The sequence below is a fragment of the Periplaneta americana genome, chromosome 6, assembly GCF_040183065.1.
Source record: "Periplaneta americana isolate PAMFEO1 chromosome 6, P.americana_PAMFEO1_priV1, whole genome shotgun sequence".
Classification (NCBI taxonomy): domain Eukaryota; kingdom Metazoa; phylum Arthropoda; class Insecta; order Blattodea; family Blattidae; genus Periplaneta; species Periplaneta americana.
The window spans coordinates 10,109,074-10,131,151 of record NC_091122.1 but is presented as its reverse complement, the minus strand read 5'-3'; the positions used below and the strand labels follow the sequence as shown (position 1 = coordinate 10,131,151).

General features: G+C 34.7%; 1 protein-coding gene across 1 annotated transcript in view; it reads left to right on the top strand.

The window, feature by feature from the left end:
- The first annotated feature begins 1,466 nt into the window (after positions 1 to 1,466).
- Positions 1,467 to 22,078, top strand: part of Dp1 (satellite-binding protein 1 Dp1) — a 94,739-nt gene continuing 74,127 nt past the window's right edge. Inside the window, exons 1-3 of the mRNA XM_069827444.1 lie at positions 1,467 to 1,546; positions 1,636 to 1,710; positions 2,008 to 2,216. Of these exons, the coding sequence (XP_069683545.1) occupies positions 2,049 to 2,216 (168 nt within the window). The 5' untranslated portion in view covers positions 1,467 to 1,546; positions 1,636 to 1,710; positions 2,008 to 2,048. The remainder of the gene's footprint in view (positions 1,547 to 1,635; positions 1,711 to 2,007; positions 2,217 to 22,078) is intronic.

Genomic DNA, 22,078 nt, shown 5'->3' with positions numbered 1-22,078 from the left:
AAAATAGAATGATCTCGATTTTAATTTTTTGTGCTCAAGTTATGTTTGTAATAGTTCAATTTTGTGAGACTAGATGGCGTACTTTCACAATTTGACACTGCAGATTGTTATTGGAGATAATGATCGTGGCGACAAGTAAATCATACCCCTGATCAGGGATTATTCTACGATAAATTGCGGTTTTGCGATATTAATGAAAAGGAAAATTATTGGTCAAAGAGAGGAAGAAGTACCGGTATCATAAAGTAAAAAAGAAACCTTACGGGAGGGCTCCAAACTTTGCACATTTCTAATTTAATTTCCTACTTCTTTCTCTCTCAGTCTTTCTTGTGTTCTGAAAGTATTTATCACTTTATTAGGATATGGTTGCTTGAGCAAAGGAACTCCTAGCGTTGACAAAGTGGCCAAGTTTTGCGCTAAGTCAATACATATATATTTTGGGGAATGAGGAAGAACCACAGTTTAGTATATACAGTCGCGAAGCTCAATACGTAGTAAATATGGAAACATTAGATAGTTGTTCACCACTAGGCTCGCTAATATCGCCTCATTACAGGCAATGCAAAATAGTACCGTCATAGTCTATTGTTTCTAGCACCCTCAAAACTCAAGCTTCGTGACTGTATATAGTAGACTGTGGAAGAACTTTCATTGTGACATTTGCATCGCATTATTGTGGCATTACTTTTACAGGCGCTTACCCTTACCGTATCATAACCAGTTACACCAAAATAACGGCGGACACTTCATGATTTTTAAACAAGAGGACTATATATATATATATATATATATATATATATATATATATATATATAAGTCCTCTTGATTTTTAAGGTCCTTCAATATTTCTATTTACCGGGTGGTCTATGGGCCACACCTCACTTCATCCCCGTTTGATCTGATTACCTGGTTGGGTTTTTTCCCAGGTTTTCCCCAAACGTAAGGAAAATGCCTCGGCCTCATCTCATTACATCGCGCCAAAAAATTGTAATGTAAAATTTTGACTTGTTCCACATCTTAAAGTTCAATTCTAATGTAAGATCTATGGAATACAGTAAATGAAAAGAAATGAAAATGAATTTTCAAAGTTTTGAACGATCATCTATACAAAAAGAGCATCCCTTTATATTTTCTTTGTACTAAGGAGGGTGATTTGCAACAATAACTTGTAGAATGCCATTAGATTATCAACAAATTCAATTTTACAAAGTGCGCCAAAACATCTGGAAATCGCACGGATCTCTCCGATTTCTCTATTTTTTTGTATGGACCTCTCGGAGTCAGCAAATGGACTACATAGGAAGTGGTAATTTTGTATCCTTCCGCGGAGATACGGAAATTATATAATTATAACCAGACTTCCTTTAATTTATATAAATTTAAAAGTAAATTATTCCAATTAATTAGCACTCAATATATATCCTATGCACTTTCGCTTTTAAACTTTTGATATAAGTTTTAAATCCATCCTTGACATCATTTCATTGATATCACATCGTCATGAGCGCATGCGCAAGAAGCCGGTTCATTTTGTAGTTGGACGTCGGTACGTCTTGGAGTGCGTGTGTATTTGTGAATTATTCCATAAAATATCAAGATGTTTTCTATGTTTAAATGTCTTACTTCTAATTTCAGGTGAACGCCGGGTCGAACTGGAGAAAGGGATGCGATTAAGGAGTAACTAGGACGGATTATCTGGATTACAGTACAGTAAGTACGATCCACGTCAATGTGGGATTCAACCCACTGACCGTGACACGTCGACTGCCAAACATAAGCATTAGCACATTCGTTTACAATAATTACAGTTGAACATTATTGTTTATGGCGTGTTATTAAATAAGCTTATGAAATAACAATTGATTTCAATTCAAATTAAGTAAAATTACGTCTTATGTTGAGGCTATAATACAGTGCCATAAGGGAGGCTAGAACACATACATGTGCGACAAATTAAAACTATTTATTATAATGTTTATAATATGTCACTTGTTTATTTTGATATAGTGTTACTGTAACGACTTGGCGCGAATCAGGACATCCCTAAAATGCAGCAAGCAGTGATGGAGGAGGAAGCCGCTTACGAGCCCCCAACCTACACATATGATGAAGTTTTTCCAGCTTTACCCGAGTCTGTTACTTCAGCCTCTCCAACCGTAAATCAGCTTGGGCAATGGAATAATAAGATGAGAATTGGCTCCTCTGTGGTCACCCAGGTAGGCTACATACATTCATCTTTCTAGTAGGTACCCATAAGTCGTACATTTATTTGAATAGTGTTGACAATATTACAGTTTTAAATAGAAAATTTATGTGTAATTGTGTTAAGAATAGAAAGTTGAATAATTTAATGACAGTTATTCCTCTTACCAAATTATTATTATTATGGAACAGCTGTGACGTTTCATTTTTCGACATCTATGCCTACTTGTAGTAGCTGTTGGACCAATCGAACACCGACGAATACGTCATAATTATCTTTGAATAGCCTAATTTGTAGGTTTATGTTTTTCGTTTTATATTAATTTCTTGTTACCTGTTGTAGTGACGAAGTGTGCATTGTAAAATTGTTAGACTAGAATTGAAGTTTTTTCATCATGTTCTAAGATCCGTTGCTTGTGTAAAGTTACGTACGTCATTTTCACCCCTCTTATTTCTTTAATAATATTGACGAGCACGAGTTCTAGTTTCGTGTCAAGTGTAAATGTTTTTCTTTTCTAAACTTTATTGGTCTTTCTCTTGATTCAGTGCTTGCAAGTTTATACTTACAATATAACCTTGGAAGTTATGAGTGAGTAAATTTGTTCTCTGAACATGTTATAAGAGTGAGACATATAATAGGGCTGCCATGATTAAGTCAGGATTTCTTAAACTTGATGAAATTTCGAAATCTGTAACCCACGATTTTGTTTATGTACATAACTGCCTTCATATGGGTGAATGATGAATGACCCGTCATTATGCAAAAATAATAATAATAACTTTTCTAAATTATTTCTTACAAACTCTCATGCGTTTTGAGCTCATTAATAATAACTGTTGGGTACGATAGCATATGAAGGGTAATAATCAGTGGCGTAGCATGAAATTTTGAGCAGGGGAAGCTAACTAAAGTTGTCTTTCATGCAATATGAGAAAACGTATTACAAAAATACAGTCTTAAATAAATAGTAGTCAATTTCAAGTCAGCAGTCGAAGATTGGTTGGAACATTGTAAGTAACATCAATAAGGCATGACCTCAAATGATACGTAGTAAAATATGATTTCACGGTTTACACATATCTCTAACAAATAGACACGTATACGTATAACATTAGCTCACTCCCTGTCATACTTAGAGAAATCACAATATCAGCATCATTACGTAAGTATGCGTCTGTCTTTTGGTTGTGTCCTTCATTGACAGCAAGGGAGTCGGTCATTTGTTTTTTAAATCACACTTTTGTTCGTAAGTCAGTCTTGATAATACAATTGTTCTAAAAAATCAAGTAAATTAGTGTCAGGAACTGTTATTTCGCTCATTATTTATTATATCAGCCACAATGCACACTAACACTTCAACTGAACACAACTGACGAAAAGGGATAGCTCGGAAACTACTTATTTTAAATGTTAAAGCTAGCTTCTTGCGAGCCTTGTGACTAGGGTACCGGTAGTTTAGTCAGAAAGGGATGGAAAATCTGCGGGGTGGATTACACAGAAGAAACCGGTCTGCTTGGAAGCTGGTGTGTGCAGGCTTCTTGTTTACTGCTGCATCACAAATCATCCTGAGCTGCCGCATCACAACATTTAAAGCGTAAATATAAATTCTATTAAAATTGATAAATAATTTTCTCCATAAACTGCAGGTTTATTATGAAATCATTATTAACTGGGGAAGCTAAGATTTTTAGCTTACATTGACGCTACGCCACTGGTAATAATGAAATTACATTAAAAGTATACACAAATATTGGTAATTCTACAGAATTAGATGAAAGGAGGAACACTCTTTGTGTAACAATTGCACACTACGAATAGTATAGAGTAATAAGCACGTGGTTTTACTTTCCGTACCCAAAACTTTCCACAGAATAATATAGAACAGTTCACCTGTTGTACATAGTAATGAATGGATGTACTGCAATATTTTGTCCACATCACACATCACGAGCGAATGGATCACCATTTAAATGTAAACCACGATTGTTTATGTCGAAATATGACCCCTTTCGACAGTAATCTCCACTGGTACTAAAAATTCTTTCTTTCTGGTGCGATCCAAGCCCTTAATACCCATTATCCAGATACATCGTTGTTAAATTTAGTAGTAAGCTTATTTCTACTTTGTTCATGTAAATAACTTTTGGCAAACATCTGCACATCAAACATTCCCAGTCTCCATATGTGTACACATCTCTAATTGAAGACCACCCTCGAAAAAAAAAATTACGAAAATAGACAGTAAAATCATCAAAACGGTAATTTAATATATGTTACGAGGGTAATCCAGGAAGTAACGACTGTTTAGCTTTAATAAATTTAAAAAAATATATTAACCAAAAACATGTCACTTAAAAATTTTAAGCCTACTTTATTTCTCCACATAATCACTTTCGTTATTTAAGCATTTTTCGATTAATTAAAATGTGTCTCAGTGAAACATACAGCAGAGTCCGTATAGGTCAGTTTCTATCTGATCCTTTTCCAATTCACAGCGGGCTAAAGCAGGGAGATGCACTATCACCTTTACTTTTTAACTTCGCTTCAGAATATGCCATTCGGAAAGTTCAGGATAACAGGCAGGGTTTGGAATTGAACGGGCTACATCAGCTTCTTGTCTATGCGGATGACGTGAATATGTTAGGAGAAAATACACAAACGATTAGGGAAAACACGGAAATTTTACTTGAAGCAAGTAAAGCGATCGGTTTGGAAGTAAATCCCGAAAAGACAAAGTATATGATTATGTCTCGTGACGGGAATATTGTACGAAATGGAAATATAAATATTGGAGATTTATCCTTCGAAGAGGTGGAAAAATTCAAATATCTTGGAGCAACAGTAACAAATATAAATGACACTCGGGAGGAAATTAAACGCAGAATAAATATGGGAAATGCGTGTTATTATTTGGTTGAGAAGCTCTTATCATCCAGTCTGCTGTCCAAAAATCTGAAAGTTAGAATTTATAAAACAGTTATATTACCGGTTCTTCTATATGGCTGTGAAACTTGGACTCTCACTCTGAGAGAGGAACATAGGTTAAGGGTGTTTGAGAATAAGGTGCTTAGGAAAATATTTGGGGCTAAGCGGGATGAAGTTACAGGAGAATGGAGAAAGTTACACAACACAGAACTGCACGCATTGTATTCTTCACCTGACATAATTAGGAACATTAAATCCAGACGTTTGAGATGAGCAGGGCATGTAGCACGTATAGGCGAATCCAGAAATGCATATAGAGTGTTAGTTGGGAGACCGGAGGGAAAAAGACCTTTAGGGAGGCCGAGACGTAGATGGGAGGATAATATTAAAATGGATTTGAGGGAGGTGGGGTATGATGATAGAGACTGGCTTAATCTTGCACAGGATAGGGACCGATGGCGGGCTTATGTGAGGGCGGCAATGAACCTTCGGGTTCCTTAAAAGCCATTTGTAAGTAAGTAAGTTGTAAGCATTTGTCATATCTATCCACGAGATTTAGAATTTCTGTTGCCGCCAGTCTTTTAAGTCAGTTGTTCACTGCATTTCTTCAACTCTTCATCACTTTCAAAACATTTTCCGCCCAGAAACTCTTTGAGCTTCGTGAAAATGTGAAAGTCACTAGGAGCAAGGTCCAGACTAAAGAGTGGATGATCAAAAAGTTCCCATGGAAATTGTTCCAGCAAATCTCTGGCTGCAGCAGCAGTGTGAGGGCAGGCATTGTCGTGAAGAAGCACATTACTGCGGAAAGGCATTCCATGCCTATGATTTTGAATTGCTTGGCATGTGCCCCCCCTCACACACACACACACACACACACACACACTCGCTCTCTCTGCCTCCCTCCCTCCCCCTTCCTTCCTTCCTTCCACTACACTTGCGAGGTGGTGATGAGTAATTTGATGGATTTGTTTTGTAGTAATCTATTTTCGTACTTTCCAAATTGTTTCGTATATTGTAATGTCACAAAACTGGCTTCATTTATACACCGACGCATCCTTGATCTCCAGAGAACAAGGTGCCGGTGCAGGTGTTACGTGCTGTCTCTTCTCACTTTATAGATCACTTGGATATGGAACAACAATTTTGATGGAGAAATCATTGCAATAAGTGAAAGTCTCGGGAATCTTCAGTGCCACATCAATAAATTTAAGAATGCAGTTATATTGTCAGACTCCAAAGCAGCTATTCTATCAATAGTCTCTAAACACACACCTTCATCTCAAACAGCAGAAATAACTAAAATGCTCTCTCAATTAATATCACTCAATAAAAGAATTGTATTCCAATGGATACCATCCCATTGTGGAATCCTGGGAAACGAGAATGTGGATGCTTTAGCAAGAAGGGCAGCACTGCTACTTACAGACCTGTTACTAAATCTATGTATTACTCTGTGAAGAGATTTATTAAATCTACATACTTAGACTTCAACAAACAAAATTTGATAACTCAATCCCAAGGGAAAAAAATGGAACTCTCTGCATCAAAATCCACAGTTGATTCCCGATTTACCACGAAAATCATTTAGATTGGCAACAGGCCATGATTGTTTGGCCAAACACCTGCATAGAATTGGAATATATCAGTCCCCTAACTGTCCATTGTGCAACTCAAACCAAGAAATGGATTCGGAACACCTCAAAATCTGTGCTTCAGTGGCTGGCCATGATAATATCTTTGAAAAATATTGGAGTGCAAGAGGTCAAATGACTTTATTGTCAAACGCCAGGCATTAGAAAACAACAACAACATACATGTCGAACTTGGAGTCAGGCCACAAAGGGAAAAACACTGGAGGAGTGGGATTCGATCATGTGCTGTGGATTGAACTTCGGCATAGCTCAGTGGTTAGAGCTCTTGGTACGTAGAACCAAGGACCCGGGTTCGATTCCTGGCGCCAGAGCGAATTTTTCTCCTCTAATATCAATTGACTGTGAGTTGCAAAAATGCAAAGAGATTACAACTGGAAATAGCATTGTGTACCTTACATCACAGACTTTGTCACTCACCACTGTCTGCATTACATTTCACGCCATATGTGCATATCTTTAGCTATTCAGGGATGTACAAAAAGCCAACAAGCTGAAGTACATAAGACCCTTACACCTCATAGTAAATGCAATCTGAATCCTGACAAGTTTTAAGTGTTTGAAATTAATTAAAATAACGACTTTAAGATAAAACTACCATATGGAGTAATAAGAATCGTGAGAGTTTGTTTCCTGATCCCCATTCAGATCTGCTCCTTGTTTGTCCAAGATCGGCTGCTTTATCTGTATTAAAGTACTTCAGAGTGGATATTTGAGAGTTCGTTTACTATATCAATAACTGATTAGATTTTATTTATGTACGTTTTAAAGGTTGTCCAGTAACTCATTACTTATGTACTGAATCAAAATTTATAAACTCTTTCTTTCCTTTCCTTTCTTTTCTTTCTTCCTTTCTTTCCTTTCTTTTCTTTCTTCCTTTCTTTTCTTTCTTCCTTTCTTTCTTTCTTTCCTTTCTTCCTTTCTTTTCTTTCTTCCTTTCTTTCTTTCTTCTTTCCTTTCTTCCTTTCTTTCTTTTCTTTCTCCCTTTTCTTCCTTTTTTCCTTTCTTTTCTTTCTTCCTTTCTTTCTTTCCTTTCTTTCTTCCTTCCTTTCTTTCTTTTCTTTCTCCCTTTTCTTTCTTCCTTTCCTTTCTTTTCTTTCTTTCTTTCATTCCTTTCTTTTCTTTCTTCCTTTCTTTCTTTCTTCCTTTCTTTTCTTTCTTCCTTTATTTTCTTTCTTCCTTTCTTTCCTTCCTTTCTTTTCTTTCTTCCTTTCTTTCTTTTCTTTATTCCTTTCTTTTCTTTCTTTCCTTTCTTCCTTTCTTTCCTTCCTTTCTTTCCTTTCTTTTCTTTCTTCCTTCCTTTCTTTCTCTCTTTTCTTTATTCCTTTCTTTCCTTTCTTTTCTTTCTTCCTTTCCTTTCTTCCTTTCTTTCCTTTCTTTTCTTTCTTCCTTTCTTTCTTTCCTTTCTTCCTTCCTTTGTTTCTTTCTTTTCTTTCTCCCTTTTCTTTCTTCCTTTTCTTTCTTTCTTTCTTCCTTTCCTTTTCTTTCTTCCTTTCTTTCTTTTCTTTCTTCCTTCCTTTCTTTCTTTCTTTCTTTCTTTCTTTCTTTCTTTCTTTCTTTCTTTCTTTCCTTTCATTCCTTTCTTCCTTTCTTTTCTTCCTTTTCTTTCTTCCTTTCTTTTCTTTCTTCCTTTCTTTCTTTCCTTTCTTTTCTTTCTTCCTTCCTTCCTTTCTTTCTTTTTTCTTTTCTTTCTTTCCTTTCTTTCTTTCTTTCTTCCTTCCGTCCTTCTTTTCTTTCTTTCTTCCTTCCTTCCTTTTTCTTTTCTTTCTTTCCTTTCTTTCTTTCTTCCTTCCTTTCTTTTCTTCCTTTTCTTTCTTCCTTTCTTTCTTTCCATTCTTTTCTTTCTTCCTTTCTTTCTTTCTTTCTTTCTTTCTTCTCATTTGTCTTCTTGTGCTTCTGACCCTTTAAGCAATGAAAAGCAACCTCCAGTTTTCGATGCTGCTTTATTAATTCCTTATTAGGGAGCATATTGGGATGCTGCTAAATAGTTATTTCCAGTACAAGTGTTAAAAATAGCATTTATTTTGTGAGTAGGGATGTTTGTGAAACAAGGCCCATAGGCCGAGCGTAAGTAAACAAAATAAAATAATTTTTAACATTTGTGTCATACACTGTTTTCTTTTTTTTTAAATTTAGACTGCTGTTTGTCCATGCTGGTATAGAGGCAATTTCCCCCGACTTCTCCACTGCTGTATTCCTGCTCATAGTAATAGTAAAACTTTTATCACGTTAAAAGCAGACAGTGGGATAGCATAGTTGTAGAGCATTGGACTGCAAGCTGAGAGATCCATAGTTTAAACCTGGGTACCTCCCCCTTTTTTTTTAATTACTGTACATTTAATTATTCTTAACTGTGCAAATTTTTAAAGCTCTGGCCATCATTAAATTATTTCTTGAAACAATTTATTTAATTTGTATACGTTTCTTAACCAGGTAGTTTATTATAAAACCTCCTGAATTTATAGGTTGCCGAAAATGACAAAATAAACAAAAATACAATAATAAATGTAATAATAACTTAGGATCTAAGTATACTGTACATAAATAAATGTTGAAAAAAAAAACTAAATTAATTTGAAGTTAGAGATCAAAATAACGTATAAGTGCTACCTCTAAAATTTATTATATAAATTATTTTTAATACAGGGTGGAAGTGAAATAACCTTGCAGATTGAAAGAGACGATAGTAATAATAATAATCCGTGGCACTACAGCCTGTGAAGGGCCTAGACTGACCAACCGGCTGCTGGCCTCACGCCCACATGCCGAAGCAGAGGTGGACGATCATCCAACCAGAATGAAGGTATCGTGTGGTTAGCACGATGATCCCCCCAGCCGTTATAGCTAGTATTCGCAACCGGATTTCGCTACCTATCGTAGCTCCCCAAGTGCATCACGATGCTGGGTGGGCATCGGTCCCATACACTAGCCGAAATTTCATGAGAAAATTTCTTCCCTCATGAGGCCTCGAACCAGTGCGCATTCCGTAATGTGAATCCTAGGCAGGATGCCTTAGACCGTGATGCCACGGCGCGGGAAAGAGACCATAGGGTACATGTAAATGAACAGAGTTTGAAGTTTTGCAGTCCAGTAACATCGTCGCTAAAACACTCTACTCGTATACAGATGTAAGAGGTCAACGAACTCGCTGAGTCTCCGTATGTAAGCTGCCAAGACATTGCCACACGTTTGCTTTGTGCAGTAGTTTGAATCTATGGTCTTTTTAAATTAAAGTTACACGAAAATCGTGTACGTTATTGAAATACACCAAAGGGATAAATTATTCTTTATTACATTTCCTATCGATATCAACAAAAATCATGGTGCTACTCATAATAGTTACCGAATAAGAGATTGTTAAACATTGGGGGGAGGGGGATTTTGTTTTTCTGAAAAAAAAAATGAACTTTCCACGAATATATTATAGTTTTTTTGTTACATATAACATGAGCTATTCTTTCTGGAAATCTGCAAGGCTATTTCACTTCCACCCTGTATATGCAAGGACCCTCAAATTACAATGCTTTTAATTTTGTTAATGGAGAGTCCGAGACTTTTCCAAATTTTAACAAAATAGTGTGGTATAGTGCCGCATGCTCCCACTATCAATCCAAACACCTTAATAATTCTCGTTTAACTTGTATTGTAGGCTCATAAAAGTAGTCCTGGCATTATTTTAATCACTTTCTTGATCGTTTGGTGACATGTTACACCTGGTGGGAAACAATTGACAATCGATGCAACAGTTGAAAATCGGTGTTAAAAGTATTTTTCGCACACTACTGTATAATAGTCAATTTTTAGTACTCTTGCTGGCATTAAAAATCTACTTTTAGGAATGGCCGTCTTCAGAAATGATGCACACGAATTACATTAATTATTTACTAAAAATTATTATATGTTTATTTATATAAAAAAACACAATGGTTCTTTGCTCCAAAACAAAGCCACTGATTTTTTTGTGTTCGTGTCTATGTACAGCAAAACTGTCCTCTTGTAGATGGTCAACACAGCTATATTTTATGCAAATCCACTTGATTTCATACAAGGAACATAATGTTCATTAGTGTGTAACTGTGGGGTAAACTCAAGCCTTTGTGTCTTATCACGTTTTTTTATTACGTCCCCATTGTGATTCAGCTCAGATAAGAACTACCTTGAACACGTAACAGTGTTCAGTCATGTATAATATGCCACACGGAAGTCATAGTATTTTTAAAGGCGTAAAATAATTTAGTAACTTCCCCCATGACCTGCCATAATAGGGCTGCGTACTATACTATGGTATAGCTTTTGAAATGGGTTTCAAAAGTACAAAGTTGAGTTACAGTTTAATAATAACGTTGAATGTTAAATAACAGCACAAGCTAAACCTGTACACAATACTAGACTAGCCAAATTTACATATTTAAATAGTGTCAAGGAATAACGTGGGAGTTCTGCATCCTTTGTGACAGTTAAGCCAAATAGAGTAAAACCACATTCTAGTATATACAGTCACGAAGCTCAATATGTAGGGAACATGCATCCATAGATAGTTGCTAACCACTAGGATTGCTACTATTGCCTCATCACATACAATGTGAAATAGTACCGGTACATTATTGTTCCTAGTACCTCCATTAACTCAAGTTTCGTGACTATATACTAGACTGTGGTAAAACTTTGTTTCCACCAAAGTGTGACAGTTATTGAAACAAGTCATGAACTACTATAATTTAAACCAGTGGTTGCCAAACACCACGAAATTGTGACGTAATAGAAATGCAACCCGCACACCACTATCGCAGGGAGAAGGGTGGAGTGGGTATCTCCTCAGGTAATGCAGTGAATAACAGTGCAGAGATGGACTGTGACCAAAAAATAAAAGCAATATAATATTCTTCTACTTATTAACTATACACACTTTTTTCCATGTTAAATTTTTATCATCCTATTCATTATTTTTGTATTATTAATAAAATAAAATAAATTTATTTTCTTATTTACCATATTAGAAAAACGTACCAAGCTGGTCGTGAAGTTGTAAATTACACTACATACTTCAAAAAAACGTGGAAGTATTTTACTCCGATTAAGACATAGAAGCCGATACTTTTTATTGTTTATTTATTAATGAAATATTCAAATTACACTACATACGTCGAAAAAAACGTGGAAGTATTTTACTCCGATTAAGACATAGAAGCCGATACTTTTTATTGTTTATTTATTAATGAAATATTCAAATTACACTACATACGTCGAAAAAAACGTGGAACTATTTTACTCCGATTAAGACATAGAAGCTGTTTTTTTTATTGTTTGTTTATTAATGAAATATTCAAATTACACTACATACGTCGAAAAAAACGTGGAAGTATTTTACTCCGATTAAGACATAGAAGCTGTTTTTTTTATTGTTTGTTTATTAATGAAATATTCAAATTACACTACATACGTCGAAAAAAACGTGGAAGTATTTTACTCCGATTAAGACATAGAAGCTGTTTTTTTTTATTGTTTGTTTATTAATGAAATATTCAAATTACACTACATACGTCGAAAAAAACGTGGAAGTATTTTACTCCGATTAAGACATAGAAGCTGTTTTTTTTATTGTTTGTTTATTAATGAAATATTCAAATTACACTACATACGTCGAAAAAAACGTGGAAGTATTTTACTCCGATTAAGACATAGAAGCCGATACTTTTTATTGTTTATTTATTAATGAAATATTCAAATTACACTACATACGTCGAAAAAAACGTGGAAGTATTTTACTCCGATTAAGACATAGAAGCTGTTTTTTTTATTGTTTGTTTATTAATGAAATATTCAAATTACACTACATACGTCGAAAAAAACGTGGAAGTATTTTACTCCGATTAAGACATAGAAGCTGTTTTTTTTATTGTTTGTTTATTAATGAAATATTCAAATTACACTACATACGTCGAAAAAAACGTGGAAGTATTTTACTCCGATTAAGACATAGAAGCTGTTTTTTTTATTGTTTGTTTATTAATGAAATATTCAAATTACACTACATACGTCGAAAAAAACGTGGAAGTATTTTACTCCGATTAAGACATAGAAGCTGTTTTTTTTATTGTTTGTTTATTAATGAAATATTCAAAATACACTACATACGTCGAAAAAAACGTGGAAGTATTTTACTCCGATTAAGACATAGAAGCTGTTTTTTTTATTGTTTGTTTATTAATGAAATATTCAAATTACACTACATACGTCGAAAAAAACGTGGAAGTATTTTACTCCGATTAAGACATAGAAGCTGTTTTTTTTATTGTTTGTTTATTAATGAAATATTCAAATTACACTACATACGTCGAAAAAAACGTGGAAGTATTTTACTCCGATTAAGACATAGAAGCTGTTTTTTTTATTGTTTGTTTATTAATGAAATATTCAAATTACACTACATACGTCGAAAAAAACGTGGAAGTATTTTACTCCGATTAAGACATAGAAGCGGTTTTTTTTATTGTTTGTTTATTAATGAAATATTCAAATTACACTACATACGTCGAAAAAAACGTGGAAGTATTTTACTCCGATTAAGACATAGAAGCTGATACTTTTTATTGTTTATTTATTAATGAAATATTCAAATTACACTACATACGTCGAAAAAACGTGGAAGTATTTTACTCCGATTAAGACATAGAAGCCGATACTTTTTATTGTTTATTTATTTATGAAATATTCAAATTACACTACATACGTCGAAAAAAACGTGGAAGTATTTTACTCCGATTAAGACATAGAAGCGGATACTTTTTATTGTTTATTTATTAATGAAATATTCAAATTACACTACATACATCGAAAAAAACGTGGAAGTATTTTACTCCGATTAAGACATAGAAGCCGATAGTTTTTATTGTTTGTTTATTAATGAAATATTCAACTTACAGGTAAGGGCGTGGTAGTCTTCATAACCAGAAGAATTGTTCTTTTATACTTCATTGAAAATTTTACAACAAATTAAGTATCTCATATTTTTGCCATCTGCACAAAATAAATACTTTTCCTCCCATGTTCCTTAAAATTAACTTTTTACTCATTATCTGTTTTCGAAAAGACATTGAAACATATTATCCTACACACTTGGTAACATTACATGTGTAAGTCCACTGCTGATGAATGTCTTTACTTTGGCTATATCGAAGTGAAGGCTGTAAACAGAGGGTGGGGGTATGATGCCATGGTCACGCTTGAGTGGAGGCAGGGGCATGTGTCGTGACACAGCTTTTGGCGATCACTGATTTAAACCTTCGTGTAGCATCAGAGCATCCAAAATATAAACTCTAGTTCTAGCTGCATTTAAATGTTTTTCTTTTAGGTTTACAACTCCGAACATTATATATTACAAGAAATGTCATCCTTTAACACTAACACGTCATTATGGTTAATCTGTTACACTTCCTGTAAGACTTCAATAGAAAAGCTCAATAAAGACTAAAACTGAACAGAAACCGAATCTCGTGTTTCGGTGGGATGCCATGTTTGTTTACCGATTTCAACAATGAAATTAACAGCTTACATGCTTCTGGGTGCCTATATTACAAAGACAGTGGGCCTACAGGGTGCTACAGAATGTTATGATCATGCACAGAAAAAAAATGCATAAAGTATTTACTTTACCAGTACATAGAATACTATACTCAGCGCATTTCGAACTAGCGAATCAAGGTCACATACAAACTATGCACGAGTCACTGAACTGAAGCACTGGTAATCCTGGCTGTACCAGCTGACTTTAGTTGAAGAATGGTCCAGGAATGGTGTAAGCATGCATGGCAAATATAGTCCATTGCTTGACTTCGATACACCAGTTCGAAATGTGCTGACAATAACACTAAAATTAATGTGCGATAAACATGATTGAAAATTCTCACAGGCTCACTTATATCAAGAAAATAACCATTCTACTTTCATTTGGGATGGAAATGCATTTGTTGAATGTTGAATTATTATGTATGCACAGAACATGAGAGAAAGTTGATTGGAAGATTGAGGGCTCATGGATATTATGACTAAGTGAAGAGAAATGACTGGAAGCATTTGAAATGTGGATACGGAGAAGAATGCATCATGTGAAATGGACAGACAGAATAAGAAATGAAGCTACGCTAGATGTTAGAAAGAATGGATGAAGAAAGAATAATGCTGAAACTGATCAGGAAGAGAAAAAAAAAATTGGCTGCGTCATTGGCTGAAAAGAGATTTCTTCTGATGGATGCACTGGAAGGAATGGTGAACGGGAGAAACATTCAGGGCAGAAGAAGATACTTGATGATAAACAACATTAAGATATATGGATCTTACATGCAGAGACTTAGAGGAAGGTGGAAAAGAGTGAAGTGGACAATGCTGGGTTTGCAGTGAAGGACCTGCCCTTGGGCAGAAAACTATGAGTGAAATGTTACCATTTGACTAATAGCCATAACACCAATTTTTTGGAAATATTTTTTTGAAAATTCGATTTTTTTTATTTCTTCACAGATTTTATTTTTGCCTTCTGTTAGAGCTTTCTAAAGAGTATTTGTTTGTTTGCCTATGTTGAATGGTTCATGAGATATTAAATATTCTAGACAGTGAGAGAGTGAAAATGGTAGGTAATTGATTTTGACATGGCCGCCATTTTGGCGCTTTTCAAAAATGTTCGATGATTCATTCTTTATCCTTAACTTTCAAATGATGTATTGCTCACTGCCCTAGTCGAAGTAAGCATGAGGCACTGTGAACAATTGCAGGCAACGAGAAAGTCGTACACCGCGACTGCCAAGGTGACCCCCATATGCCTATCGAAATGTAAGAAGTTTTACATAAAAATATATATACCGTTTCTCTTTCTTAGAAAATGTGTATATCTCGTGCTCAGAATGTAATGAAGTCATTGTCCATTTTGTTTTACAGTATTTAATAATATTGCGTTTGAAGATTGTTAAACATTGTTCTAGTGACAAATTGAACATGGTTGAAAACAGTTGCAATCAGGGGCGGCTCTACAATAAGAACTGCAGAGCTGCAGTACCGCCATTTGAATGGACCTGAAAAAATTAAAATTGTAAAACATGCTTTTATGTAATCTAGTTCATTGTTTAATTTATTTTTCCAATTCATTCTTCTTCGATTCGAGATTTTACTGTCTGTAGGAGCCTTGAACTGCTCGACAATTTTAGCTGTAATGTACTTTTCTGATTTGTGAACGGCAGTTCCTGAAGCTCAACGTAGGGTAGTCAGCAGCAGAAAACTGGTTTTCTTCACCGTCCCATAAGACTGCATTAGAGCTGCAACCGAAGCAGTTCTCTCCGAATATACAAAAGAACCGTCAACACCCCCATCTCTTTATGACCTGCGTTAGAACACACAGGCTTCTGGACTACTGTATATCATTACAGTTCCAGTGTGTTATAGTACTGTGGGTGGTGCGATGAGATTAGTCAGTGTGTCCGAGGAAATATTTTATATTAAAAATGAATGAAATGAAAACCTAATCGACCAATCCTTTTCGAAATTAAAAGAGAAATTGCACGTTAACTTAAGAAATTAGGACGTCCTACACAAAATTTTAAGTATTGAAATTTCTGGAAAAAGTCGAGGAAATCATGTAGTCTACTAGTCATTTTAATACCGAAATGTGTAATGGAAACGATTGGTTTTTTGCTGCGCTCATGAAAACGCTTTCTCCCCCACCCGTGTATTCTGTTTAGAGGAGAAAATACATTGACAAACACCGGAGTGACTTCGAAAACTAGAAAAGCATGTGGGGCACATCTCCACTACGTGACTAGTTGTACCAGGTGGGAGAGGTGTAGCGCACGGATGGTTGGAGTACAATTTCGGGTGCACAGTCGACTTCGAGAAGGAGCTGTAATTATTTCTTTTATACACGCGTTATCCGATTTTTATGCAATAAACAGTATGCGTTTGGTAAATACACTATTTTTCATGCAGAACTGCCAACCTTTGTTGCCGCAGGCTGCTACTGGTTGCAATATTAATCACAAAATGTATGATGAGTGATTTTTATGTCAAGGAATAAAACACACTTTCAAATATTGTTTTAAATTTGTGTTAAAATATTTTTTTTTTATTTTAGAAATACCGAAGGAAAATCGTATATTATGTACTGAACAATTACATGAGCATAAAGGAACATCATCAAAAACTATGGCAGAAACTTGAGAGCAATCATAAGCAAAAGCCTGATTCACACTAGTGGCAATTTGTTCGTATTTGTATATCAAATAGAGGACTGTGTTACATACCAAGAATTATATTAAGCTGAATAAAAAATGATTATGGAATCTTGGTTCCAGGATTAACATTCAGTAATGTTAAAAAGGTCTATTAAATTCTGTATTAAAACAGCTTTACCTTGGCGTTAAAATTAAACCTTTATTGAAACATTGCTATATGTACATACATATACACATTATTTACACTCACGTGTATATCCGTGCATTAGTCTTAAGATATCAAGAAATAATTCCATTAAAATATTCCACATGAGGATACACATTATAATTTAACTGTATATCATTCACTATTCCAATCATGAAATTGAGTCGTAACGTATCGGTTTCCCAGTGTGTAATGACGTACGTTTATCAATTAAACTTACGCACATTTATACATATGTTAGTATAGATTAATATTGTTGGCAATGTCATTATCAGGGTCATTTCCGACCTTTGCCCCCCATGTTTTGTGCAATTGGTACCAGAGGTCATTGGGACTTGAACTGTGCCCCTCTCTGAGGCAGGAGTAGAGGAGGAACAAGTATTTTGTTACGTAACGCACGCGTGCTGAAAATATAAACTGATTGTGTCGGATTCAGGAGTTCATATCTCAGTAGATAATTGCAGCAAAATTAAGATAAGACGTTCGAATGAAAAACATGCAGTTAGCAGGATGTACATTAATCACTTTACTTAGAGCGATTAAAATTAGAATTTCGATACACTATTATTTAATTTATGTACTAGCAGAATATTTTAATATTGGAAAAAAAGTACGGTTAATTTGAATTTCAATTAATTGAGGACATGAAATTTGTATTCTTATATGCTGATGACTAAGTGATGATAAGGGAATCTGAAGGAAGAATCACAGTGAGAGACCTGTGTAATTTATTCAATATTAAATTCCTCCTTATTAATTCTAATTTTAACAAATAGGTGTTATAAAAGTGACAGTAGTGTCTCTTTTTTAATGTGAAACATTTAAGCTCAAGTATCGAAATATTAACGAAAATTTTAACATCTAAAGCTGCATCTACACAGTTCAATTTTTTTTAATAGGTTAGTTTACGATGCTTTATCAACATCTCAGGTTATTTAGCGTCTGAAAGAGATGGTGATAATGGCGGTGAAATGAGTCCAGGGTCCAGCACCGAAAGTTACCCAGCATTTGCTCATATTGGATTGAGGGAAAACCCCAGAAAAAACCTCAACCAGGTAACTTGCCCCGACTGGGAATCGAACCCGGGACACCTAGTTTCACTGCCAGACGCGCTAACCGTTACTCCACAGGTGTGGGCACACAGTTCAATTTCCCATACGTGTACGCATGCAATATGAGAAGAATATATAAAGAATGAAGTTTAAAACGTATATTCATGAATGTGTAAAGTTGAAAGAAAAGTTGAACCGTGTAGATCCACCTTAACGTCAGTTGCTTAGCAGTGCAAATGAATTACGTCATATTATTCTGACGTCACTTTGCTTAGCAACTGATGAGAGCTAAATGTTTATACTCGAGTATCAAATGAATAAAATGTTAGGGAAATTTTCAACATTTAATGTCAGTTGCTTAGCAACGCAAGTGAATTATGTTGCACTCCACGTGTTGCACTATTTTGACGTCACTTTGCTTAGTAACAGATGAGAGCTGAATGTTTATGCACGAGTATAAAATGAATAAAAAGTTAAGGAAAATTTCAACATCTAACATCAGTTGCTTAGCAACGCAGATTAATTACGTCGCACTATTCTGACGTCACTTGCCTAACAACAGATTAAACTGTTACATTGATGTAGAGGGATAGACTTACTTTGTTACATGAATTATATTCCTCTTATCATAGATCCATACTAACGGCTCTCCAACAAACTAATTCAGATGAAACGCAGTAATTCCATTGTAAATATTTTACATCTTGATTACACAACTTTTAACACTGTATCACTTCGGAATATGTATGATAAGAACTTTCTTGTGTTAAATATTATTAACATACCTTGTTAACTTGTTTCGACCTATTTTCGGTCATCTTCGGAACTGGTTGTTGTTGGTCTTGACGCCTCTTGTTTCCTGTGTGGGTGTAACACCTGCAACAACTTCTACATAGGACAGACAGGCAGATCATTTCAAACACGTTACAAAGAACACATCACAGCCATAACAAAATTACAAAACACCTCCACATATGCAGAACACATCACAAATGCCAACCACACATACAGAGACATCAACACAGACATGGAAATACTGCACATCCAACCAAAAAGCCAGAAACTCAACACGCTAAAAAAATATGAAATGTACAGACACACGAAAACACACCCCAATGATATTCTCAACACACAACTCAATTTCAAAACACATTCACTCTTTGACTCTACACTACGAACGCACCCTCACAGGAAACAAGAGCCGCCAAGACCAACAACGACCAGTTCCGAAGATGACCAAAAATAGGTCGAAACATGTTAACAAGGTACGTTAATAATATTTAACACAAGAAAGTTCTTATCATACATATTCAGATGTAAATATTTGTATATGTGGTATATATTCAATAAAAAATAAAGGCAAAATAATAGTAATAATAATAATAATACCGCACACAAATTGCATTACAGTAAATTTATTTCACTCTGAATCATATTTACAATATAAATAAGAATCAGTTATTTCTTGAAACACCCCGAACTTAAACATTTCGCGTCGTTACAGTTATCCCTTGAATCCACAGTCACTTTTTTTTTCTTTTTTGGCGCATATTTTACAGTTCAGTTCCTTTACATTGTTAATGATGTTCCCTTCATAGTTCATTCTCTTGAACCTTCGTTTGAAAGTCATATGTAAATGAAGTCATTTACAATGCAAATAAGAAGATAAACTTTCATTTTCCGCATTGAACACAAAAGAGGTACGGCTTATTATCCTGAAAGTAATGTACCCAATTTAATTTAAGAGTTTAAGTAGACTTTATATTATGATTGATTTTATTGAAAGTCCACACCTGTGAGTAATGGCTAGCACGTCTGGCCGCAATACCAGTTGGCCCGGGTTCGATTCCTGGTCGGGGGAAGTTACCTGGTTGAGGTTTTTTCCGGGGTTTTCCCTCAACCCAATATGAGCAAATGCTGGGTAACTTTCGGTGCTGGACCCTGGACTCATTTCACTGGCATTATCACTTTCATCTCATTCAGACGCTAAATAACCTAAGCTGTTGATAAATTGTCGTAAAATAACCTACTTAAAAAAAAAATTTACTGAAATTTATGAATATCCTTTCCTCCTCCCCCAATCCTCTTTTTCTATTTCTATTTTTTCCACTTTGTTGCACTCGCCTGTTCCTCCATCCTTCTTCCTCCTCATTATTCTTCTCATTTCTCTTTTATTTACCCTCCCTTTACTCTCATTTTCATCGCCTATTAATTCTCCTCTCTGTTTCCCCCATTCTCTTTCGTTTTCCTCCTCTTTATACATCTCTTTTTCTACTTTACTATGACCATCTGCTTCCTCTTTTTATTGTACTTCAGTGTAAAACATTTAAACAGAACCCCATAGAAATACAAATGTTCCATTTTAATAACACATACCTACATCTGTCGAGATGGAATGACATTATGGAGGAGTTAAAAATGATAGCTGTTTATGCTTCTACTTATGATCAAATTGAAGAAAATCCGGAGAAACTTGTTATATTTTATTATTTCAACTCAAATAGACTCTTCACACAATCACTGGAATTTCCTTAATTCCCCTGCCATTTTTTTTTGTCGTCAATTTTTTATTTATTTATTTTTTTTAGAGGAAAAATGTTCTTCACAGAAATCTGCATCTTAATACATTAACACATAATCAATTGTCGTCCACACCTGTGGAGTAACGGCCAGCACGTCTGGCCGCGAAACCAGGTGGTCCGGGTTCAATTCCCAGTCGGGGTAAGTTACCTGGTTGAGGTTTTTTCCGGTGTTTTTCCTCAACCCAATATGAGCAAATGCTGGGTAACCTTCTGTGCTGGACCCCGGACTCATTTTACCGGCATTATCACCATTTCATTCAGACGCTAAATAACCTAAGATATTGATAAAGTGTCGTAAAAAACGTACTAAAAATATAATCAGTTGTTCAAATACTGTCACACTCGTGATGTGTTTTTAAAGTTTAATATGTCGGAAAATATTTACAGTTTTTATGTCACAGTTGTTTATTACGAACATTAATATGTTATATTTAGTACTAGCCGTACCCGTGCACTCCGCTGCACCCGTTAGAAATAAATATAAAGTAATTACATAATTAAAATAGGACGTTTGATCCAGGGAACATTCGTGTTTGATAGAAGGATATATCGTTTAATATGTTACTTAATTTAAATTGCATCCAGATAATTAAAATGCAATCATTTTGGTCCAGAGACACTCATTTGGTGCAATGACAATTCCTTTAACCTGTTTCTTAATTTTTATTATGTGCAACCATAGTTTAATGAAGATTAACATCATTTAGATTTAATGTGTATATTTTATTTTACTTGTTATAGGTTTCCATTGAATTATGGTAATAACTTAATTTTAACCCTTGTTTTCTACGTATTCAGTAAATGGCGCTTGGCCCACTATGGTTCTGAACCCTTCAAATAACTTAAATTTTATTATATAATATTACATTACATATATTATGTTATATTATATTATATCATATTATAGTATATTATAAATTACTGTAATAACATTATAGCATTATGTCCCTTTAGAGAAACTACACTTTCAAATGGTGAAATAATAATTAATTATACAAATTGGTTAATTTAGCTTCCGATATTACTTCATACAAGCACAGAAACATTCTCTGTAGGCTATCTTTCATAGCTTTCGATTGTTGCTGTCCAAGGCCCCTTATAGACGAAGTCATTTGTTTTTTAATTCATTACACGGCCTAAATAGCAGTTATTTTAATTTTAAAACTCATTTATCTTATTAAATATCAGTCCTATCAAAATTTTTCAAGGAATAAAACTTATCGCAAATTATTTTTAAAGAAACTTTTG